Source organism: Rhagoletis pomonella, unplaced genomic scaffold (assembly GCF_013731165.1).
Source record: "Rhagoletis pomonella isolate Grant_MI unplaced genomic scaffold, Rhpom_1.0 Rhpom_scaffold_00001, whole genome shotgun sequence".
NCBI classification, from domain to species: Eukaryota; Metazoa; Arthropoda; class Insecta; order Diptera; family Tephritidae; genus Rhagoletis; species Rhagoletis pomonella.
Genome location: NW_023458555.1, coordinates 27280353 through 27305350, shown reverse-complemented (window position 1 = coordinate 27305350; position 24998 = coordinate 27280353). Strand labels below are relative to the sequence as shown.

At 38.1% G+C, this 24998-nt stretch overlaps 2 protein-coding genes across 2 annotated transcripts; one reads left to right on the top strand and one right to left on the bottom strand.

Moving 5' to 3' along the window:
• Positions 1 to 1521: 1521 nt before the first annotated feature.
• On the top strand, positions 1522 to 3696 carry LOC118741809 (protein SHQ1 homolog). Its single transcript, XM_036473785.1, has 5 exons — positions 1522 to 1849; positions 1909 to 2230; positions 2287 to 2470; positions 2615 to 2759; positions 2822 to 3696. Exons 1-5 carry the CDS (start codon positions 1647 to 1649, stop codon positions 3525 to 3527), a joined length of 1560 nt encoding a protein of 519 aa, XP_036329678.1. The 5' UTR covers positions 1522 to 1646; the 3' UTR covers positions 3528 to 3696.
• A 9658-nt stretch (positions 3697 to 13354) lies between these two features.
• On the bottom strand, positions 13355 to 23780 carry LOC118742757 (putative epidermal cell surface receptor). The gene is made up of 4 exons (XM_036475119.1): positions 23753 to 23780; positions 21412 to 22041; positions 20979 to 21227; positions 13355 to 14478 (listed from the first exon to the last, which is right to left on the bottom strand). The coding sequence occupies exons 1-4, from the start codon at positions 23778 to 23780 to the stop codon at positions 13355 to 13357; spliced, it is 2031 nt and encodes a 676-aa protein (XP_036331012.1).
• Between the last annotated feature and the right edge of the window lie 1218 nt (positions 23781 to 24998).

Sequence of the window (24998 nt, the reverse complement as noted above, 5' to 3'; positions counted from 1 at the left end):
ACGAGAACGCAAAACCAGTAAAAGTTTTCTAAAACTTTAGATAGTTGTGCGTACGAGTACACTCCTATTGGTAATAAGTAGAGATGAGTAAATGAGCGCTGAGAGAAGCTATTGAGCTGCCTCCCAGCAGTGTGTCCCACTCTCGGAGTCAATTATGACTCAGTAACTCAATAAATATTCGCCACATAGTCGGTAGTTGTGAAAATTTACAATTCGCAGTGCAAACCAGCTCTACAGTGCTCATCAGCTCCACCCAACATATCAACTAAATTGCTTTTAACAGCTCTATAGTGCAAACCAGCTCTATAGCGCTCATCAGCTTTACAGCACATATCAACCCTATTCCTTGTAACAGATCTACAGTGCAAACCAGCTCTACAGCGTTTATCAGCTGAACAGTGCTAACAACAGCGCTAACCAACTCTAGGCTCTGTTACCTCGACAGCAGAGTGCCATAGCTCAATTGTGCCGCCTCACTGAGCTGACTCATTAATAGGAGCTTGAGTTATTGAGTTAACTCGCTAAAACCCAGTTACCCAGAGAGGGGAGGAGTACATTCGTCTCACCTCCTTCGCCTACGAACGAGCAGACTTGAAATCAAGACTTGACGTGGCTGAAAGGGGTCTTACGATTGAATCTTTACCGATATAACTAAATAAGAGGTTTTCTCTGGGTGTTGGGTATACATTGAGAATAACGTCAAAGGCCACCCTGTAAATTGCATATAACGAAAGAGCAGGTGGGTGATAAAAACCGGTTTCATATTGTTATTGGGTAGCTGAGTACAAAATAATGGCTGCGTTTCTTTATACATTCCGGATAATCCCATTTCACAGCCGGAATAAACAGAATGCGTTTGAAATATACGTCAACATATCATCAGGAACGTTCTAAAGAATAAATAAACAAAAAAGTTTATTCCAAACGTTCAGAATGAATAAAGAAATGCAGCCAATATGTCCAATACAATGATCGGACGTTTACCACATTGTGATAGATCTGCCACCTTTTTGTGTATCTACCACATCTACCACTCAAGGTTTGAAATCTACCACATTAACACTATATGGTAGCAAGAATGATGTAATACAAGATTCCGAATCCCCGGCGACGATGAAACAGCAGAAAGTTCCACTTTCAACTGTGTTACCAGACATTTCTTTGCTTATCAAAATATCTAATGCATTGAAACTTGAATACTTCATATCAGTAGAATACATTAGTTTTTGATATCTTCTTGCGAGATTTTTATAATTTTGTACAAATTCGCCAAAAATCGCGTCATGCGACAACATTGATTTGTTTGACAGCACTTTCAGTAAAAATTAAAAACTGCCCGTTTGTTCTCGGACCTATGTACTTCGATTAAGAAATTTTAATTGCACCGACCATTCCATTTAAAACCGATTTAAAAGAGTAAAAGTAACCACCAGGTCAAATATGTTCATACCCTATTTTATTTAATTGACAACTTTCTCTTCTCCTTCTCTGTCAATTCACTTGACGCTGACATTCGTAAATATTTATCAGCTGTCACGAAAAAAAAGTAAATGTGCTTTGCGCTTCGGCTGTGTTTTTCCGTTGTTTTTCCCGGGAAGAAGTTTCAAAATTGTGAAAATTTTTAGTAATTTCTACTTCGAACTACAATGACTTTTGAACAAACCACAATACAACACACAATCGATGGAAACGTCTGTCGACTGCAAATTGTGGCGATAGTCCAAAAACGCGCTGTTATTGGCGAGGGAGATGGCGACGCCAAACGATGCATCTCGGCAAATCGACGCAATTGTGACATTTTCGTAGAGGATCACAACTTTTATATTTATGCAGATACGCGTCTGCACCGGTATGCTTTCATTTTAATAATTTCATTGCACTAGTGTTATATGAATTTTTGTTTTCTAGTTTCTATTTATCGGAGCGACAATTCGATACCAAAGATATGAAAAATCTGATTATCAATTTCAATACCAAAACGGGTAGCTACGAAGTCAATTTGCCCTGCTTACCACGTAACAATGAAGAGCAAAAAGCGCTTCCAGAAAAAAGTGATATTGAGAAAAAGATATCGGATAACGCGCTATTTCCCTCAATCGAGTTGTGGAAATTAAAACGCATTACAGATAGCTGCCAACTACAAATCGACAATGGTGGTGAACTATTAAAATTTGAAGCAGATTTTGGTTATGGTTTTGCAGGAAGATTCAAAAAGAATCTGGTTGGAGTTGTAAGTTGCATTTAAAAATTATTACTTACCTTTTAATAAGTTGTGTCTCGATGCAGGATGACATGTCTGCTGTAGCGCGTATGCCCGAACCGCATACGGTTAGTCCTCTGCAACGTACCATAGATCGCGAAATAGACGAACTTAAGAATTTCTCACGGGACCAGTACAAATTGAATTTTGTTGAGTTGCAGGTGCCCGAAGGACATGAGAATCCAATGAAATATATCAACAACTTCGGAGGTATGAAATGTTTAATATTTTTAGCATATAAACGAATGCGTAACTTGTTCATATATTATTCTCAAATTAAATTCGCTTTTTTAATGCTTGTCTGCTACATCTATACTAACTTTTTTCTTCTAAATGCTATCCTGGCTTTTTTAGATTCCATATTAACCCGCGACGAAGAGTGTCTACTGCACAATTTGACCCGGAAGTCACAAGAACATACACTGTCCTATAACTACGAACAGACTGAGGTCGACTGTGGCCTTATAAGCATACTATTGGCCATTTGCTATGACATACGGTAAGCTCATATTTTATGAAGTACTTAGTGTGTGAATTTTCAATATCGCTTCCCATTTACAGTTGCACATCAAATGAGCCAACCTGCGAAAGTGCTTGGACACGTAACATACTCTCAGCTACGCTCAGCTACTTTGAACCTTTCGAAAGCATCAAAGATGTTGTAGTTAGTTTCCTGCGACGTTCGCTCATTTATCCACTCTATCGGAATTATGATTTAGGGCGCATATGCGTGCAGGATGCAATTGATGGTTTGCAAAAAAATCCAGCGTGGGTATTGAAACAATTGTTGCAAACACATGCAATTTTCGCCAGCAGCGATTGCAATCAAGAAATTTTCAATCGCTACTATATTGAGGATTATATACGGTATGTCGCGGATAATAGTAGCAGTGGACAGACGCATTTGCGATTGCTGGCGCGCAACTTGAAAAACGTCCTACTAGATGTTTGCAAGAAGCATTTACGTTTAGATTTGGGAGAAATTGAGACTGAGTTGTTGAAGGAATTAATTACGGACATACATTTGGGTGACAGCTCGGCCAGTGAAGAGGAAGAAGGCGACGACGATACAGAAGATGATGGTGATGATGAAGACGATGAGGATGTTGACGATGACGATGGCAACGATGAGGGCGGTACGGAGAGTGGCGAGGATGCTAGTGACTCGTCGTCGACAACAACGGCGTCATCTTCCTCCACGAGTGATACGGAACAGAATAGTGTTATCGAGCAGTGCAAGGAGGTTGTGAATGTTTCGAAAACTTAAATATTAGTTATAGCAGAGTTCCAATTCGTATATGTGGTTTTATTTCTTATATATGTATGCATGTATTCCACAAAAGTACATGGTTTATATTTTTTTAAATCAGTTTTAAATTAATACATACATAAGTGAGGCTTATAAATCAAATGGCATTTCCATTGTATATACATATAAATAAATGCTTTGCATTTTAAATGAACTTGGTAATAAAGGCTGTATTTCACTTAAAATTAACACAACGTTGCACATAATTTTTGGAAATGATTGTCTAATATTTGCATATTCCGGCATGTTCTGCAATGCACTTCCGAGTGAATTTCAACCCCGCCAATTTGAATTCAAAGCTGATTTTTATTGCAAATCCCTCGAAAGTGAATTGCAGAACCTGCCTGATTAACTCGACATTTGTTTATGTGGCGGCCCCAGCGATAATGTTGTCGTTATAATTGTAGTATTTGGAGGTACGTTGAAGCGGTGGTCCTTTGTAGGGCTTTCCCGCATGATACTAGTTATGTGGAATCGATGATCATGTGAGTGCCACAGCGCTAATTTTCTGTTTCATTAATACAACAGACATCCTACGAAGACTCTGAGAATAGCAAACTATTACCTATTTTTGCACTTTCATCAACATATGTATGTACGTACATATATAATTTAAAAAATTTGTTCATAACGAAATTTTGGCAGCATTTCGTTCAGCGTTGCACCCGCTTTCAAAAGTGTTCAAGCTAACAAAGTTTTAGTTAAATTAATAAATAAACCCAACAATTTAGGTAACATTTTGGTTAAGAAACTTGGAATTACTATTTCCGCATATTTCTTTTACCATTCCTCGTCCGTAGAATATTTACCTTTATCTAAGTAGTAGTGAAAGAAAGTTCCATGGCTGTTTTTGTAATGCCATCAAAATTCCCTGAGGATTTTTTGGAAGCGCTGCTGGAGTGACAGTCCTCGGTCGCATCTACATTAATTTGAATCGGTACGGTTATGTAGTCGTGGGGCATTTTTAGATTTCCTATTAACATTCCAATTCCTTTAATCAATTAATTACCGAGAAACAAGTCAATGGTTGGCCTATGTGAAATGGGACATAATTATCTTGTTTGATTCGTCAATATTATTGATGACAAAATGCAACCCTGCAGAAGTTATCCGTTGGTTGACAGTTTCCGCTTTCTTTGTCGTCGAAATTAGTTGATTTCCGTAAAAAGTGTGAAGTGCCTTTTTTTTTAAATAAATCTCGCTATATTTATAATATTGTTCAAATAATAATTGAATGGAAAGAGTTTACTGATGAAATATATATGTAAATAATAACGTTTGCGAATACAAAGTGTTCTTGTGGTGTTTATAGTGTGCGTGAAAAATCTAGCGGAAAATACTATTTTCCCACCAGTAAAGATGTTGTGAAAAAGTGACTACATTTGTGAAAATATGGAAGACATGATTAGATATTAAATACATAGCTGCTTAGAAAGGTAACGCAATAAGTCCTTAATAAATAAAGTAAAATACTATTATATACTATAAAGTAAAATTACTTACTAAGCTTTAATTAAAAAAAGTAATGATGAGATTTACCGTGGAGGTGCTTAAATACATACAATTACAATACAATTGGCTTTGCCGGGTTCTTAAATTTTGGCAAGAGTGCGATTGTTATTTCAATAAAAGGGTGAATTCCAAAACGTCAAAATACAAAGCATCAGTCTCTTTTATTTCTAGACCTCAGTAGATTTTAATGCCAAATGTGCGCAACCACGGTTAGATGCTAGTTTTCTACTAGGTTGCGCAAGTTAGGCTTTTTCTTCTAGTGTGGCTTAGAAATAAAAGAGACTGATGCTTTGTATTTTGACATTTTGGAACGCACCCAGAGTGTTGAGTTAAAGTACTTCGCTTAAGAGAAGAAGGGGGGTTCAATGAATAGGTTGCGCTTCTTTTTTTTTTGACATGGACAGTGTTCAAACCGTGGTCTGCTGGGCTTTTACAAAGCATATACCCATAAAGCAATAAATTCACCTAATATTAATCATTTTAATTTCTTGCGAATACAAAGAAGGGAGGAGAAAGACGCATTCAAATTCTGGCGAAGACTTCTTGGAAAAACTTGTAAATTTTGAGAAAAATTTTTCGGAGCGAGCTCTTTCAAGATTTATGTATGTAAGAGAACAAAATCTTAATAAATTTTTTAGTTTCAAGGAAGCTCTTTCTACCCAGCCGGACTTTAATAACCTCTATTTAAGGTTATACCCTTAAGGTGCGAAAATCTTCCCACAGAGATTGTGGTCTTTTATTGATATGCAATGTGCTCTGATTGTTAATTGTAGTTTTTGAAAAAGTTAAAAGATTGATCTAACCATGAAGTAAGTGACTTGCTTACTTTTAGATTTATTAAAGTTTAAACACATCAAAAGTTTGGTCTCTTATTTTTTAAGTGTTTTATGACATATACCGCCAAGGACTCTGTACCGGATCAGATCCTTAATATTTTTCTTGGAAACTGCGCACATCTTCAGCAAAATTTATGCATGTACAAACGTTTTTTATTTTTATAAGGCACTGCAACTGCTTATCGTTTTGGATCAAAATCAAAACTCTTTGCCAATGTCATCTCCTTTGCCTAGTTCCCGCACTTACTTTTGTGTTTTTGGTCCTTTTCGATTTAAAATAAAGTGTATATATTTATTTTTATTATTATTTATAAGTATATTTTATCGTCTTTATTTATTTTATAAAGTATACATATGTATGTATATCGCATATTACAAGATTCATATTATATATCAGCTTAAATTAAAATCTTAAACTTTGCTCTCCACTAACGATTGGCAACCATTTTACTTTACTTTTTCAAAGGTTTCGCTCAATTTCTTTGCTTACAACTGTACAAACATACAATCACTTATGTATGTATTTGGATATGAGTATTCAAATGTAGTTTTTGTTTTTTTTTGCGAAAGCACTATTACATTTCATTTCACTTAAAGGGTTTTGTTCAAAAAACATATTTTTTTTAATTTTCTTAAATTGTTAATAAATTTTTGGGATTGTCACTGGCTATTGCAACTGGTGTTTTGTTTGGGCGGCTCACTCAATGTTGGGTTAGGATACAAACTAGCTATACATGTATGTTTGTATTTATATGCTTTCGCTCATTTATATATATAGATAAATACATGGACTGTGTTCTCTTTTTAATTTGTATTTATATTATACTTATATACATAAGTAATTCCGATAATAACTACATGCATATGTATGCATGTATGGAGTAAAGCTAAAATTTACAACGCCATTACGGGATTTGTGCGTGCAGGGGAAGAAATTTTATGAAAATTAATTTTTTTTAAATAACTTTCGTAGTAGCTGCAAGTAAATTAAAAAGTAAAAATTACAAAGAACATTATATAATTTCTAAACTAATTTAATGGGTTAAAAATATTGCAATCAAATACCAAATGTGTAGTTGAAAAAATTAAAACATTATTATATTTTTCTTGTTGTAATTTGGGAAACGACAAAAATAAATAAAATCAATTTTGGAAAATTAAAAATAGTTTACTGAAATAGTGTACAATTATAAAATTGTAGTGAAAAATTGTTGCAACTTGTTATTAACATTATTTGGTAAAGTTGTTGATGCTGACGGTTATTTTTGTAATTAAAAAAAAAAGTTAAAATGTTTTCAACAAGTTAAATTCCAATAAAAATTTATACAAACGTGTCTCTGTAGCTAAAAGATTTAAAAATTAAGTTTTTGCTAACTTTTGGCGGTAAATTACAGCTATGCATGTGCAAATATTTAGTCCATGTTTTAATTCATTTTACGCCAAAAACGTTCTGATTTGTAAGTCTCTATTATTTACTATCTATTTACAAGCGAATTGCCCTTGAATCATGATTAAAAGCAAGAAAAACGTGAAAGCAAAAAAAATCTTACATTTATTAAAAAATTATACATACATTTGACACCTAAATCTAGGAAAAAATAAACTGAGTTTAATTCTTCTTTAAAGTAACTACTTAAAATTTTCTTTTGCAATGGCTTTTATCGAAAATATGTTTTATTTTTTTTTTATTTCTTCTAATATCTATGCACAGTACTACAACCGTTAAGTACTTCATATACATATTTCTTACAAAATTACAACATCTATTTAGTCAAGTGCATGCCAAAACAGAAAAAAGTTCTTCTCAATATTCTATATTGTTGGCACTGTTTACATTCGAATATCCATAGAAACACAAAAAAGTAGCTTGTTTCACATAAGGGTTAATCAATTCATTGACGACAAAATATGAAGAAGACAAAATATGGATTCAGTGCAACTGAATGTAAAAATATTTACAATAGTAGCGTATATAATTAAAAACATAAAATAAAATTAAAACTTTTTAAATCAAAAAAATATAAAAATTAACTGGAAAAAATAAGAGAGCGTTCCTAATTTCTAACGCAACTAGGATTCGTTTGTTTAGGCTTCCAGGCCTGTTGAGGCGTTGCATCCCGTCACGCACGCCTCGGTAGCTTAGAAATGCTACAGATCTGTAAAATAGAAATGTTTTAAATTTTTATTTCAATAAAAAAGTAAATTTTTGCACTACTCACTCATTGTCTCCTGTTGTATTTCCACCTTGTACGAAGGATTGTCATAGGCGGCATCATTTTTGCGTGGTGGCGTTATCGACGCCGTTTGATGTACACGTCTTCTGGTTAGAATAAGTAACAGCACAATTGTGGACATGATTGCCAAAGCAGCAACTACCGAAACAACCACAAGTGGACCATAGTAATCACCAATTGGTTGATCACTACCAGCACTGGCTGTGAGTAGTTTTCCTAAATTGATGAGAAACAAAGTTAATGGCTTAAAAATACAAAAAGTCAGACGATGCGACCCTACAAAATCTAGGTAGTTAAAAATTTTGGCATTTCGGGAACAAAAGTAAAATACGGTCCTGATACAAGAAGATTAACAGGGCTAACACAGAATCTATCCTAGTCCGATTTTTCGTGAAATCGACGAAAACGCTATCGTTGAATTCGAATAGCTACGAACGTAGCGCATATTTTGAATATACGCGTTCGCAGCAATTCAGATTCAGTGATCGCACTCTCGTGGATTTCACGAAAAATTGGACTACGGTGGATTCTGTGACAGCCACCATAAGCTCCAAGTATGTAGGCTCACGCGGCTCGGTAGCATCAAGCTTTGAATTAAATACCACACAAGGTATATGAGAGTAGTCTTAGATAGCGAGGAATGAAGGCCAATAACGCCCTATATGCCTGCAAAATGGTGCTGGGAGTCCCTTGGGGTCACCTGTCGGGATGCATTGCTACACAGCAATATAGAGACCAATACAATTCTATGGCGCTTTGGTGTGGTAGAATGCCGCAAAAAAGTACTCATGCCCCGGCCCAACGAAGAAGGTTGAGATCAACTCCCAGTGCTGCTCTGAAAGGAATCCGCCCACTTACCTAATCGCGGAAAACCTACACAGCAACACTCAACCAACAATACTCTATGGTGCTTTGGTGGAATACCGATTTGAGGTCTACTTCAACCGCTGCTAAATCCACAGGTAGATTGGCGGCCATAGGGAAATTAAATTTTGAACACAGCTCAATTTAGGCAAGAATCACAGGCAACATAGATTATACGACAACTGGCTTTAAGTGCCAAGGAGGGGGGATGGCGCAATGGAATGAAACCTAGCCGTAGATCTCCAAACATTTTCAGTGACGGTTTTAAAGTCGCAACGGGAGTGGGCGATGGAGCATACGGCCAGGAACTGAACGTCAGGCGGGTTGTAAGGTTACCTGACGATTGCAGCATATTTCAAGAAGAGGTTTTCACAATGTGGATAGCAGCAGAGCTAGCCAACACGCACAAAAGTATAATTTTACATAGACAGTCAAGCGGCAATTAAGGAAGTTGTTACCTTATATAGCATTTCATCGAAAAACATCCTCCACAGCCGGGAGGCCATTGGCATGCTGGCTGCAAACAGAAGGCCGCATATTTATTCGGTATCCCGACATAAAGAAATATAGGGTAATGAAATAGCAGATGAGACTGCCAAAAGCGTTACCAGTTTGACTCTTGAACAGTCTTCAAAGGCCACTGTTACAGTTGTACAACGAAAATGACGAAAGTATGGGCTGGATGTAGTGAGATAACCACAAAAATCGGTAACATTAATGCGGACCGGGGCAGGAGTGCCGTGAATGGGAGACCAGGGAAACTCTAGCGCATCAATTCGAGAAGTTACAAAACATCTCAAAAGCAGAGCTAAAATTACTAGGAAACTGGACTATTAGCAGTGAGGAGGAAGCCTCCATATGGGCAAGGGATCAGGATAATCGTAGCCCGGCATGTGTAATAAACTCGTTATAACCCTTCAATTTCCATGGCCGTATGGCATCATATCTTAAAAGCTAGAAAGGGCGGCGGGAGTATCGAAGGAAGGGATCTCATGTTTAACTTACTGTGAAAGTACTTTTGTTTCTGCTGAAAGCGCTGGAGAGAATAATTGCCCTGCATATAAGAAACCGCATTTTCGAGATCGTCTATCTAGAGGTCAACATGCTTATAACAGTGGAAGGTCTGTGGAGATTGCTTTGCTTACAATCGAGAAGTGGGTGGAGGAAACATTCGTGCATAAAGATGCTACAAAAGAGATCTTCCTCGACGCCGAGAGGGATTTAACTACGTCCTGATGGAGGTAATAGTTGAATTACGAGATAAGCTCGCGGTTGAGAGCAAGTTCATAAAGCTAATCTACGACTTGTTCAGTGGCAGAACTTTCGCAGCTAATTGTGAAAACGCGTACCTGCAGCGTAGAGTGAACAGAGACATCCCGAAAAGTATAGAACTCTAGCCTCTGGTCTGTATCGCGGCCGTAAACGACTTGATAGCGGAGATTCAGATTAGGGTCTGTTTCTAGACACCCTACAAGAACCAGAGCGAGGTTATCTAAGCCTAGTTAACCCTCGGCTATATTTGTTTTGCTACTTGTGTCTGAATACTCTAATAACTCAGTATATTGACCCACTTTATCAGCTGATACAAGCTGGTTGCGTCCGCTCATTCAACTAGGAAACAATTGCTTTAAAATTGGCTTGGGGTGTATACGACACCGCGCGAGTAACGACGTACTAAAACAAATGCGCGAATAAGGGCGGGTTAAGAAGCTAGAGCGCATACAAAGGCATGCCCTCATCAGCATTTCAGACCATTTCCATTTTGGGGACTGACGCAGAATGACACTTTAAGTCAAGGAAATCATCCTTGTGGCGATAAGGGGAACAGTGAATTTTTTATGGGATGGACCACAGCTGACTAGACATATCGCTCAAGAGTATGGCGTAAATAAAGGAAATAAGTTTTTACTCTAATACCTAAGAGATAGCTAGGGCATTGAGATTTCCCATGGAGCGCTCAGAATTGATCAGGGAATGCCGGACCTCGCTCTCAATGGCATCGGAATGCCCTTGTAATTAAACTTTTATAGGTATCAGGCTACAGAGGCATTATGGTAAACAACGTGGCTGCCGGACTGACGAGCAAGAATTTGCTTGAAATGTAATTAGTGGTGAGAGGTCGAGTGGAGTGTCAGTGATCAGCTGCATTCAATCTTCCAGGACCGCATTTCAGCTCGGCAAATATTAGGCGAAAACAAGAACAATCACAATTCCAAGGTACCTCAGACCCAGGAGGAGGAGGAGGGCTCATGGGCGGTCAAAGGAGAACCTTATGCTTTAAAGCCCGAGCACTTACTTTTGGCAGGCATCCTGACAGGGCCGAATTCACGTAGAGAGACAAAAAATACCACCTGATCCTTCTTGAACTGTACACTTTGTACTTAAAAAAACGCTGCAGAACTTTTGGTTACGCGCGTCGTTTCTTCAACGGAGCAGTGGTTGCCGTTCAAAATATGGTGGTATCACAAATCACGACCTCTATCATGTCTACGTGTGTCCACAACTAGGGGGGACCAACGCAAACTACCCTAATTATATTAATACTATCGGTTGCTGAATTTATTTCTGTAGTTGACCAACTTAAATTTGAGATATTATCTGAATACTCCTATAAATTCTACCTTTTCACTAATTTCTAAATATATTAAAAATTTTGTAATTACCCAAGTCCCTGAAGAATGTATGCATCCTTTCGAAAGCATTAAAAACTTCAGAAGAAAAAAGGATTTTGCAATTATGAATATTACCTACAAAAATGTGTCCATCACATTAATTTCACTGCACTTACCAGTTTTTCCTGGCGTCGCTGAGCCACCTGGCTTCGTCATGAAGTTCACCACATTGCTCTTTTTGATATTGCCATTTGTCAGATACATTTCCAACCACAGATGATACCTAGTGCCTGGTTTCAAATCCATAATCAATGTGCCCGTAGTGCTATCACGTTTTGCCACTTTGAATACGCTCGAATCCTCCTTGCCAGCATCGCTCTGATAGATAGCACGATAAATATTCACATATTTGTCTTCTGGATAAGGCACACCATTCCATGACACTTCTACGCTCTGCGACTTCACCTTGGTCACATTAACCGTTACATCGAAGTTGTATACATCCACTTTCGGCGCTGTGCGCACCTTAATCATATGACCGGCCAAGAGTTCACCACCATGCCCAGCCAGCGGTATATAGAATAGACCAATTTCATAGCCAGTATCTGGCTGCAAATTCTCAATAGTGTAAGTGGTGAGCGTGCGATGCACCAGCGGTGTGGATGAGTATATTTGACCAGTCAATTCTTTGTAACGCAACTGTATGCCATCAACATATTCCAACTGTTCATCGGAGATCTTCTTCCACGTCAGCTGCAACCAAGTAGAGTTTGTTTCGCTAACATTCAATTCGGGATCTTCAATACGCTTAAAGACGTCCTTGAAGTCGGGACGATAATCAGAGATATGTGGTGGTGGTGTAATCGTACGATCAGCTGGCGTGCTAACAGTCAGTATCGGACTCGACGGTTGTGCATTCAAATCACGCAATATCAGTGTAATCTTGACTTTGTACAGTGAATTGGGTTCCAAGCCGGGCAAATCGAACTCCATCTGAGAGGTGGCAATAAGATCTTCGGGTGGTGCGAAAATTTGTTGCTCCCACGTTGTGGTATCGTTGCCAGGGCCGTTCGTGTAACGCAGCTCCACGCGCCCATGTAGATTGACATAGGTTGGGGGTACTGTAAATATTATGCGAATGGTGCGCGGATCAATGGCTTCCAGATTGAGTACCTCAATGCCGCTTTGCAGATTGTTGAAGCCTAGGAAAAGCGTGAAAGAGGGCGAGAGAGAGAGAGAAAGATAGAAATTAAAACTTGCTGTGGGTATCATCGAGTAGGAAATGGGGTTTCCTGAGTGTTTTAAGTAATTTCCTGAGGTTTTGTGGACTTGTGTGTGTTTTGCTAAGACAAGTACTTTATCCACTAGAGACCTGATATCCAGTTCAAAGCAAATTATGTTCACTAAACTGGGTCGTATTGCATATGTTTGTGTGTTAGTTAGCAAGGCTGTTAAAACATAGAAAAGTTAGTTTGAAGAATTGAAGTACGCATGAGACTGTTACATTGTTATTACAATTAAGTTTTTCAAGCGTTGACAGGCAAATGAATGTGTTTTTATGTTAGTTAATTGAGGCTGAAAAATGAGGTAGTTCTATAAAAAAATATCTGTGATGAGTTAGTGCGGCCAATTGCTTCTATATTTCGCCTATTTCCGTTTAAGGGTTAATGAAATTCTGCTTGTGTGCGTATGTATACTACTACTGCTATGGCTATGTTATGTATGAATCAACCTGTTTGACTGGAATGCGTAGAAGCTGGGGCGACAACAGCAGGCAGTATGCCATGTTCGGTAGAATGCGCGGTTAGACCCACCGCGCTCGTAGTCGCTGCAAATGTGTTTGAACTACTCGCCGATTGCTCCTGCGGCGGCGACGCCGGCTGCGGCTGATGTTGTTGCAATAAATTACTATTGTTATTGCTATTCACATTCGCCGAATGTGCTGCATGTGGCACATGAGGAGGCTGCCCGAGACCTGGTACTACGGGAAAACCGCCATAAGCCACCGGCTGACCATCAACAATCGCTATACCGTGCGGTGGCGGTGGTGGCGGCAGACCGCTATGTACAATTGGCACATATTGTGGATGCAATGGTGATTGACCCGTCTGCAGTGGGTGTCCATTGGCGCCACTCTCATTCACATGTCCTTGCGGCCCATTGTAGGCACCCTGCACGGGCGTGTGCTGCAAGTGTTGTAGAATGTGTTCGATGCGCACGTGTGGAGGCAAATTGCCGGGTGTGGCTTTGAAGCCTGGTGCTGGTCCAGGTGGTCCGCCCGCTGGTAGCATGCCTGGTGGGTGCGCGGCCGGTGAACCAGCACCCAAGATGTTGAACAAATCTGATTGACTAGTTGGCGCAGGCGGCTTACCCTGTGCGATGCCGTTTGGACTAATATCGTAGGGTTCGTAAGGATTGTAGGGGTCGAAATGATCCTTTGGTGGCTGTGCGGGATTGTAGAAGCCATATGGGCCGGGATGCCCAGCTGGCGGCAGGTGGGGATTGTAATTAACAATGGCGCCGCCAGGTCTGCCAATGTGTATGGGTACAAAGCCCGGTGGCGCGGTGTCTTGCTCATCTTGCGGCTCGTGTACGTCGTATTTGACTTCATTCTGTTGCGGCTTCACAATGACTGGCTTCTTTACGAACTTTTCATGTTTGTCGTGTTTCTCGGGCCGCAGTTCACCAAATGCTGAGGCGCCCTTTGGCGGTTTGCCATCGAGGGTTGGGTAGAAGGCGTCGCCAGGTCGTGCGGGTTTCTCGTGCGCTTTGCCTGGGTAAATATCATTTTTATCGCTGGAGACGTGCGCTGTACTGCTGCCGGTGGTGTTCGGTTGCTCGGTGGTGGATGCTGTGCGGAATGTTGAATGATGCGTCGGATAGAGACAGGTTGTTGTTATGACGTTAAGTGACATTGGCGATTTGTTTATTTACAAGAAGACGATTTGATTTTATGCATTCGATGATGTTAATATTTTTTTATTTATTTAGATTTAAAGTTTGCATTTAGATGCGATTTTGTGTAAGTGCACAAGACAATATGAAGCGCATTAAGAGTTACGAATAAAAGAAAAAAGTACAAATAATAAATTAGAATTTAGTAAATAATAATAAATGATTTGAGTTCCATTAAAAATACCCGAAAAAAGCAAATGTAAATAGTCCTAAACAATCAGCGATCACAAGGACCTACATATACATATGTAACGATAGCTTTATTTTTTACCAACCAAAAACGATCTGATCTAATGACGTAATCATGCTTAGGTGTTTTATTTATTAGCACATATGAAATGAAGTTTATGAAAATATTTCAAAAATGTCTCAAATCGATATTAAATCGTAAAAAAATTAGCTATGCGCTATTTATATAAGGAGAGAAAGGTTAGTCTTGAAGATATCTGCATGCAACATTTGGACTAAATTCTTGCTATTTCTTACTACCTAAAGACTAAAATATCTGGTGAAATACTTGCATTACTATGACTATTTTTTTTTAGTAATTTATTGACATCTAACGGAAATTTTCCAAATGCGGATTCTAATTCGAACTCCTTTTCAAGTAAATGATATCGAAATTTTCTCGGCTCAATTTGGTTGTAGAAATTTAAAACTCGTAAAGAGGAAGAATATTTTTTACTTTCGAAGACACAGATAGGGAATAAAAAACCCCAAAGTCCCCCATGGAATTTGGTAATGTATGTATGTTTACTAAGGCAAAAGTCTTTCGTAAGAAAATTGTCAATTCTGGCAACTATCTTGAAAACTCTTTTTTGTCTTTAGAAAGACTTAATGGAAAGATCTGCTTAGGAGGAGGCGATATTTTGTTTTCTAAAAATACAATTAAAAGAATATTTTTTTCATAAATAAAAATATAAAAATGACAAGTAATTAAATAACAGTTCTCAAAAAATTTAATAAAATACAAAAAAAATATATATGTATGAATAAATATACTTTTTTTAAATATATTTTTTTAAACAATAATATACAAAAACTAAAAGAAAATTAAATTTAAAAAATTATATAAAAAAAAAATTAATAACAGGATATTAAAACGTAAATGATATAAACAATTTCTTTTTGAAACAATAAAATCTAAATACTAAATAATGGCAAATTCAATAAAAAAATAATAAAATAAAAAAAAATTATTACTTCAATTAAATAGAACTTTTGTTTTTAAAACAACAAAATGTGTAAATTAAAGGAAAATTTAATTAGAAAAGAAAAAACTCAAATAAAAAATATGTTTCTAAAATCTAAATTATTAAAAATATATACTGATGGTTTTAGCGACCATTCTACTTATAATTTAGTATTTTGCAGGCTCGAGGTCAATTTAAAATTTTATTTTTTTTTATGAAAACGCAAGTTCCAAACTCCACGTCAAACAGTGCGGACGTGTAAACTAATTTGTCCAGAGGACGGTTACCGAAGCGTAACCGAAATATATCGAAAAGAAACACCAAAAAAACTTGTATTTTCATAAAACATTTGTTTAAAATTCACCTCGAGCCGGCAAAATACTAAATTAAAAATATATATATATTTTGTTTTTAACAATGAAGAATAAAAATGATAAAAAAATTGAAAAATGATTTTCTAAAAATTAAATTAAATAAAAAGAATATTTTTTAAAACAGTAAAATCTAAAAACTAAAAGGTAATTAACTTACAAAAATATTAAATAAAAAGAAGAAAAAATAATAACTTTCTAAAAAAATAAATGAAATTAAAATATATACATAAAAGTTGAAAACTAATTAAATTAAAAAAAAAAATTAAATAAGTTCCTGAAAATTAATTGAAATCAAAAGAACATTTTCATTTTGAAACAATAGAGCCTAGAATTTATAAAAAATTAAATTGAACAAAGGATACTCAATAAATTCTAAAAATTAAATGACATTAAAAAAAAATTCTTTTTAAAACAATAAAATCTCAAAATTAAAGGGAAATTGCATTAAAAAATAATATATATATATATAAAATAAATGAATAAAATACTCGCCTAAATCTAAATCTAAATAATAAAAAATGCATATGTTTTTCTTTTTAAAACAATGAAATCTAAAAAAATACAAAATACATAAAATAAGTTTCTAACATTTAAATGATATTGAAAAATGTCTAGTCTCCATAAAAAAACTAAAACCCAAAAATTGAAAGAAAATGCAATGAAATAAAAATAATAATTCCACTGCCCGAAGATTCGTACTCAGTGCTTTGTTCACTCGGCTATTGATATACAGTAAATCTCCATTTGGAACTGTTGAAAAAATCTTTTCACTGCCAATTTAGCAAGGGAGCTTTTATATGTAAGACTTTCGTGGCAGAATAAACAAAACTTTTCAAACAATCTTGCCTACTGTCTTTAAATTGCCTTTCACAAGACTTACAACTATCTTAGCCAGAATTGCCCTATAAATCTAAGGTTTTAGTAGATGGGAATGTCTCGTGAACACGCAAAGACTTTGAAATAAAAATAGACCGAGGGGAGGTTGCGGATTAACATAAAATAAGAGGCAAGTTGAGAGTACGTTTTGAAACTCTACTTTGCTTATGTTGTCGAAACAATCATAACATGGATCCACTTCATGTTATCCGGAATAGATAAAATAGATATATAGAAAAATATAGCCCATGCACCATGACACGGGTTGGCCTTCCTTGCAGTGTTACCAGAACTTTTTCAGAAAAAATACTAAACGGCGAAGAAAACAAAGCTAAGAAGAGGAAGCTAACTGCTAAGTTTAAGATAAACACGATGTATGCTTTAAACGAAAGATATTTCGCAGTCGACAGATGTCAATCCCGAAGAGATCCTTAGGACTGGATAGACAGTACGATTTAATGTGTTAGGAGAAAGTTTAAAGATGTTTCCTCCCTATCATCGACTATACAGCTGGGATATTGAGGATCCTGTGTGGTATTTAGTCTGACTGGACAGCGTAACGTCAATCCACCCTCCGTAATTTAGAGGTTCGGCTTTATGGGACCGAGAAGGTACTCACCATCTCAATATTTTCGGTAAGATCGATTCGATGGTGATTTTCCTGGCCAACCCACACAATGTAATTGCCTGCAATATCGCTATGGTCTGATTGGGAAATCATAAGAGGTAATTGAAGGAGAGGTCAAGCATAACCCTATTAGCTTTGCGCGCACAGTGGGCGAACATAGGGCCCTGACTCATATTTACTACAATTAACTACTTTTTAATGGCAGCTACCTCTGCCTGGAAAACGCGATAGAGGTCTGGAAGCCTATATTTGGGGTTGGTGGAGAGCTCACTACACAAATAATCTGTTTACCAACCCTTCCGTTAATCTTCACTCATTCATCTTGCAGTTCACAAGTGCTTTTTCATAACGACTGCCTCTCGTCCACTCATTTGAGTGCACGAAAGCCTATGACTTTTGAAACCGGGCATATTTGTTAGAATGAAAAATGTACATTATTTCGGAGAGATTTTGCAAAATTTCGAAACAATGACAGCATTGGTATTTCTTTTGATTAAATTCATGTCCTTGGTTAATATATATAGTGAAGGAAGTAAATAGCTAAAAAAGCTAACTTTTTTTTTAAACCTAAAAAGAACCTAAATAGAAAAAGCTAAATGTAGCCGAAAAAATCTAGGATGGCTGCACCGCTCCCTTGTGGCATTTGGCGGTTCTGAACGATTATCTATTAATGGAAATGCAAGACTGCGATCCACATTCAAGCTGAGGCTGATGATGCTTGTGCACTAGCGCCAGGCCTGTAGAAAAATTACAGGTAATTCTGATTGAGATGAATTAATGATGCACTGTGCATAATCTTGCTGTCATCCGCTGAGAAAAAATTTGAAGGTCTCAAACTTGCGTCAAGCTGAAATTAGAATCGAGTATTGAACATTTGCGGACAGTGTCAGGCTTATGGTCTGAGTCCAGCTGTAGTAATTTTGGTTTGGGCAGCTTCATTCAAAGTGAGCATCACATATTCTGCTGTAGTATGGCGGCGAGGAATCTTGGTCAAAACCACGATTTCTATGATAAACAAACTGCAAACGAGTGTGTATTGACATTACGGGCACTATTAGTACAACATTAGATCTAGCTGTTTGGATTGTTGCACGGCGATACTAGTTTCATGCACAGAGAGTTATTTAGAAGGTTGCCCGAACAATACCCTTCGTTTTTGGTCCCAAGTGAAGAATGGAAAGATGAAGGTACTCTATTCGGGAGCTCTACAAAAATATTATATACTGATGACTCCAACACGAAAAATGGAAATGGAGCTGATTGCCAAGCTGTTCTAAGGCCCCTGGAAAAGAGGCTTTTAGACATAATCCAAGCGGCAGAATATGATGAGACGAGCACAATAGTATAGAGGGTTTTATTTGCAGTTGTATTCAGATTTATCAAAGAGTCTGGAAATTCTGCGAATGGGAAATGAATATTTTCTTCTATTATTTTTTCTTTTTTTTTGTCCTCAAGTACTATGGGCCAACAAGACTAAATGCTTAGAAAATCTTTAGAGCTGAGAAGAATGTCCTGTGGCAGCACGGTAACAGGGGATGTCATCACCGACTGAATTTGTCTGGCCCTACCTGTCTTCAAAAACTAGTATTTCATATGGAGCACCAATCTGGTGACTTTCAAACTCAGTGTCCAGCTGCTGTACACCGAGTGCAATGACATCCTACCCAAACGGAGGCAGGTGTCAGGGTTTAGGGTTCTGGAAAACCGCTGCCTACCGACTGCACCATACTAAATACCTTGAACAACTATAAACCCCGCGCACCGCAACCGAGCCGCTGTGGCTGTATTGAGACTCAGAGTTTGAAGCGCGTAGCTTCACTTACTGACGAATTGAAGTTGGAATACGAAGTAGGTTCAAGGACTATCATTGGGCAAACTGAAGTGTTTACTTAGTTACGGTAAAATGCCTAAAACACCATTCAACCGCGAGATCGTCCGTAAACATTTTCTCAGATAGATAGGCGCCAATTCAGGCCCAAGGAAAGCTTCATAAATGCTGTGCTGAACCATCGATTTCAATGAATAATAAGTGGTTTATTGATTTCCGTTGTTATGGTACCAGCACAAGTAACGTAGGATGTTGAGTTCGTTCAAAGAGGTCGTCACGACGGAAGTCATCGATCGAATCCTGAAAATAAAGGTATCTCTTGGACATGAAAAAGTAATCCGCACGATGGATGCCGCGACTGTTCACACTCGATCATAAGAGCAACCGTGTGACGACTTCAAAGGAGTGTTTGTAGCTGTAGACCAAGGAATAGCCAAACAGTGCACTTCTGCATGTGAACTGGTACCAATGACAAAGTGGGTCTGTCTGCCAGCAATGTTTTCGCTAGATCGGCTGGCTCCCTGGTAAGATATTTCGGTTGAACGAGGTGACCCTTTCTAAAACGTACGTTCATTTTGAGTGCTTTGAGAAAATCTATTTTTTGGGAGGTATACAAAATTTGGAAAAAAGCTAGGCTAGAAGAGGCTTAAAAAAACAGCCGTGAGCACCAGGTAATCATAAAATTTGATGCGTGATACAGTGCCGATCTAGTCCCCAATGGGCCTTAAATAGGCTCGAAATTACCCTGAAATAGTACTTAAAAGGCCTCGAAACTGTCAAAACGGTCAAATAAGTCGCGAACTTGTTCTAAAATTGTCTCGAACAAGTCTTTAAATGGACCATTTCGGTACCTCAATAGTCCAAAACTGAACCCGAACTAGTCCCAAAATGTTCCTAAATATGTAAGTCCTGAAAGAGTCTCGACATGTCCTAAATACTTCCAAAATAATCCGAAACGAGTCCTTAAATGTTCCTGCAATAGTCCTGAACAAATCTCGAAATGATCACGAACTACTGCCCAGATTGTCCTCAAATAGTCCTGAATTAGCCCCAAAATAGTCTTGAATAGGCACCGAGATGATCCCGAACATGTCCCAAAACGATCCCGAAATGGCTCAAGACTAGTCGGGAACAAATCGCGAAATGGTCCTGACATAGTCCAGAAATTTTGATTTGGACCTTTGGACCCAGTAGACGCAATTACAGATTTTCTGCTAAGCTACACAAAAAGAAGTTAAAAATTTTCTGGGGGTTAATTTATATCTTAAAAATAAGTTGAAAAGATTTCGAGGTCCATTAGTCGACCATATTTGCTCATGCGTTCATGGATTAAGCGCTGGGCATTTCATGCAAGCTACCCAACCCTAAAGCTAAAAGTTCCTAAATAAATCCCAATAATTCGCATGCCGTTGTTTACCTAAGCCTACTCCCTCACCTGCAAACCTTTTGAAACGAGCTACGATGTTATATAACTTAAAAACTGTTTCCAATATTTACCGCTTAGATCATTAATTCCATGCATTGGTGGTGGCAACGCAGTGGAAGTCTCAACACCATCACCGCCACTCAGTTTGGGCGCAAATTGCGCGCAGGCCCAGTGTTTACAGCACTCATCGTCTGGAATTGGCAGAATACGTGCCTGTGCCGGATGGCAGGGCAAATCGGGCGGCGGCAAGGCAAGCACGGGCGGACAAGCTGGCCGACATTCAACTTTACCGTTCTCACAATAGCAATGCTGCTCACAACCTGTCACACGGAAGCAACGCAATGAGGCGAACGCAGCGTGAATGAGAAATGTAAAAAAAAAAATAAGAAAAGAAAAAAGAAAATGCGGTTAGTGTTAATTGACTGTTTGAATTGATAGCATTGTTAGTGTAAATTAAATGTACAGTACGTGTGCGCTTGCGCTTGCGCTTATAACGCTACTCACCAGTAAGATTGGTCGGTATGGGTGACCAGTTGTCGAATGTGTGATCCAAGTAAGCGCAGGTGCCGTTATCCACACAACGCATCTTCTCCGGACAGCAATTCGGTGCCTTGGCTTCAAAATCAGCTGGCTCCGGTTCCCAACGCAAGCAATGTGGATTGAGCAAATCCAAACCGAAAGTTGAGGGGCATTGCAGCTTGGCGCAGTGTACACCTTCGAGCGTGCAAATGCATAGCTGTTCGCAGCCATCGTGGAATTGTTGACCATCGCGGTAATGTTGTCCCTTGTATTCGCAATCGAGCTGCTCGTGTCCACCGGAGAGATCACGCGCTTCCTCGGGGCCATATTGCTCGTCGCCAATCGAATTTTGCGCTGTGGGTGGGGATGCTGTCTGTTCGTGATCGTCGAGTGTGACATCGCACAACTCCAGTTGGCAGCATACGTCCTTGGGATCTTTCACATACACACACTTATCGAGGCGCGTGTGATTGCGCTCCGGACAACGTGGTTTGCAATTCATCACACCGCCTTCATCGCAGTGACAGATCTGTTCGCAGCCGATCTCCAAACGTTCACGAAATTTGTAAACGTTGCCGTTGTGGTGGCAGTCGGTACGTGGCGTTTGTGAGGAAGCTGCGCGCAAGGTGGTTCAGAGTGTATGTACAGAAGTAAATGTTTACAATGTTGGATGTATTTTTTTTTTTTTTTTTAATTTCATTGGGCACAGCAAGTGGGGGGCGGTATGTGTTTAATTGGTTGATGAATTGATAGTAGCATTTTTGTGATTTTATAGTTTGTTTTTTGTTGAATGTTGTTGCAAATTAAATGAGAAAGAGGAAAAATACGCGAATAAGCAAAATGTGGCAAATAAATTATATGAGATAATGCAATTTAAACAAAAGCGTTTATATCAATGGAATGCACTTTATAACCTTTATAAGCCGCAGTAAAAATTCATGTCCATCGAATGATCTTGAAAATGTTTAAATTTGTAACCTCTCCTTTAGTTATTTTGCGAAAACAATTGGATGACTCAAGTTTTCAAATTTCCCAAAAAAAAATTTGTTCCGCTAAGCAACTGAAGTTACTTATTCCGAGTTCATAAGAATTTAGCATGAATTGTATGTAAGTATTTATGGGTGAGTGCTTTGTTTAATATTACCTACACTTGTGTGAATGCAATCGCCGAAAAAGCAACGGTAAGTTCGAACTGAAAAGGTTTTTGGAAGAATTTTTACATGGCACACTTAAATTTATTTCCGCATTTGATACGCTGATAAATGGCAGCTCTGATCAGTACTACATATATATGTAAGTACTCTTAGGTTAGGTTAGCTTAATGTGCTGGTCAGTTAAAATAACCAATTCACTTAGATCTCGTAGATCGTATGATAACAATGTGAAACACGGGAGCTCTTATGAAATGTAGGATTGGTTTATTCCTAAAGAACTGTTTACCTAAAAAGCCTGCTCTGCTCTGAGGTAAAGCTGACAACTGCCTTCCAAATCTCTGTACCCTAATTTTACCTCTGGTTTCATGCAGTGGAAGACCTTGTATTATATTCCTTGGCTAGCTCATCGGCCCTGAAATTTCCATCAATATCTCCCGGTATCCATATGAATCTGACCTTGAAGACGGTGCTTATATCGTTTAGAACTGCCAGTCATTCCTGTGCAACCATTGATATTAGCATTACCGCATTCCTTGATTTAATGACGCCTGGCCTTCTGAGAAGACATGAATCGTTTTCCTCGTTACGGCATGTTTATTAACATAAATATCCCCTCTTTTATATATGGAACTTCCGCCTGATAAACATTGCAGTAGTCCGCGTAGGAATATATGCAATACTCCCTTCTCCATGATCCGGTGTTAGCCACTCTCTTCATGACGTTTTATTCGACGTAAAGGGCCTACCGATGATGGGTTTAGAAATGGAGTAGTCGATTTCGTGGTTATAACTACACAGAATGTAATATATAAAAGCGTAGCGGAACCGTTGCCATTTCCATAGTCTCATACCTGTTTTCTTAGTAGATTTCCTGCAGACAAATAGGTTAGGACTTTACGCGCTCTGTTTGGGTTAGTTCTTAAAGCACTTGAGATGCTTGGAAACAAATGTATAAAAGTAATTCAACATTGGTCTTCTTAACTCTTTCCTCTACATACAAATATAAAATTTCTACGTAAACTTCCTGTCTAATATGAGTCCTAGATGGTTAACATTCCCTTCCCAAGAAATCTCTATACCCTTGAAAGTTAGCGGGCGGATTGTAGGAAACGTAGGTTTCCTTGTAAAGAGAATTACTTCAGTTTTATTGGGATTTATTCCGAGTCCCCTACCCTCTGTCTTGTTTCTAAGCGTGACCATATTAGAGCGCAGAATATTCATTTGGAAATGTAGATATTTGACTTTGACCCTCCCTTAGGGGTGCCTCTGCAGACCTGTCTGCTTAGAGTGGTGTTGCCTAACCTTGCGGAAATGTTTCTTCTGATGAGCGTAGCCTCAACGTTAGTGTTACGTTCAAAATTTTCTAAGGGTTGCGTTATGGCGTTTGCATTAACCCGGCTAGCGAGTGCAAGGTGGTTTCCGTAGATCTGTCTTTCGTCTAGACATGCTGTGATGGTGAGAAAAGGCTAGTTGTTATCATACTCCGTATATATTCAACCTCTAGCTTTTCTAAAGCGTTGCCCAGGAAAGACGTTAGACTAATGGGTCTAAATTTTTTGGGATAAGTATGAGAGGGTCTACCTCCCTTGGGTGTAGAGGCGGCGTTCGACTCTTTCCAGCCTACCGCCACATAGCCAACGTTAAGACAGCTTCTTGTAATAACCGCAATGATCAGAGAGATAATAACCCGTAATTGCTGAAAATCTGCCGCGTGGATGTTCCGGTGATTTGTAGCGACGAAAAGTTTTAATAGCCTATTCCGCTTTCGAATTTCTTATCATTAGATTAACGATATCAGATTGCCGCGCCTCATTAGCGAATTAGCTATGCTCTAATGGATTGCTATCTGGGAAGCGTATATCTTGGAGGAGACCTAATTATTCCTTGTTCATCGTACACACATGGACGTTCCCTTGACCCTGAAAATAGCTTAGGTTACATGACCACTTTGCAAGTATTCTTCTTAAACTGGCCCTTTCCATTAAGAAATTGGGGAAAGTGAAGTTACTTTGAGTAGCTTGGGGAACAAACGTAATGAATGGACGCTTTTGAAAATTTTAACTCTTTGAAAAAATGTGTCAAATTTCAGCTATGAGCTAAGCTTGAAGTATTATGTTTTTTGTGAAGGCCTATCAGTTTTTCGAAATCACTGAATTTTCAAAGTTTTGAAATTATGTATTTAATTATCAATTTTTACTTTTTTTGTTGTATTTTCGAATGTGTACTATTTTACACAGTTGAAAGTCACAGCAAGTTTGAATATTTTCACAGGTTTAGAAAAAAACGAAAATTCCAAAAATTTTGAATATTATAAAATTGTTAAATTTCCTGAGATTTTTTATTTTTAGGATAATTTCCAAAATTTCAAATACTGTAGGACTCACAAGTGTGTAGGTGTTCGTGTGCACATGCGTTCTT

Bases quoted from the DNA above. Each gene is read 5' to 3' on its own strand.
- LOC118741809 (XM_036473785.1), top strand. From the start codon at position 1,647: ATGACTTTTGAACAAACCACAATACAACACACAATCGATGGAAACGTC. The intron at 1,850-1,908 runs GTATGCTTTCAT...TTTGTTTTCTAG, and splicing joins GCAGATACGCGTCTGCACCG to TTTCTATTTATCGGAGCGAC. The intron at 2,760-2,821 runs GTAAGCTCATAT...TCCCATTTACAG, and splicing joins GCCATTTGCTATGACATACG to TTGCACATCAAATGAGCCAA.
- LOC118742757 (XM_036475119.1), bottom strand. From the start codon at position 23,780: ATGGTCACGCTTAGAAACAAGACAGAGG. The intron at 21,228-21,411 runs GTGAGTAGCGTT...TCCGTGTGACAG, and splicing joins CATACCGACCAATCTTACTG to GTTGTGAGCAGCATTGCTAT. The intron at 14,479-20,978 runs GTAAATATTGGA...CATTCCGCACAG, and splicing joins TGGAATTAATGATCTAAGCG to CATCCACCACCGAGCAACCG.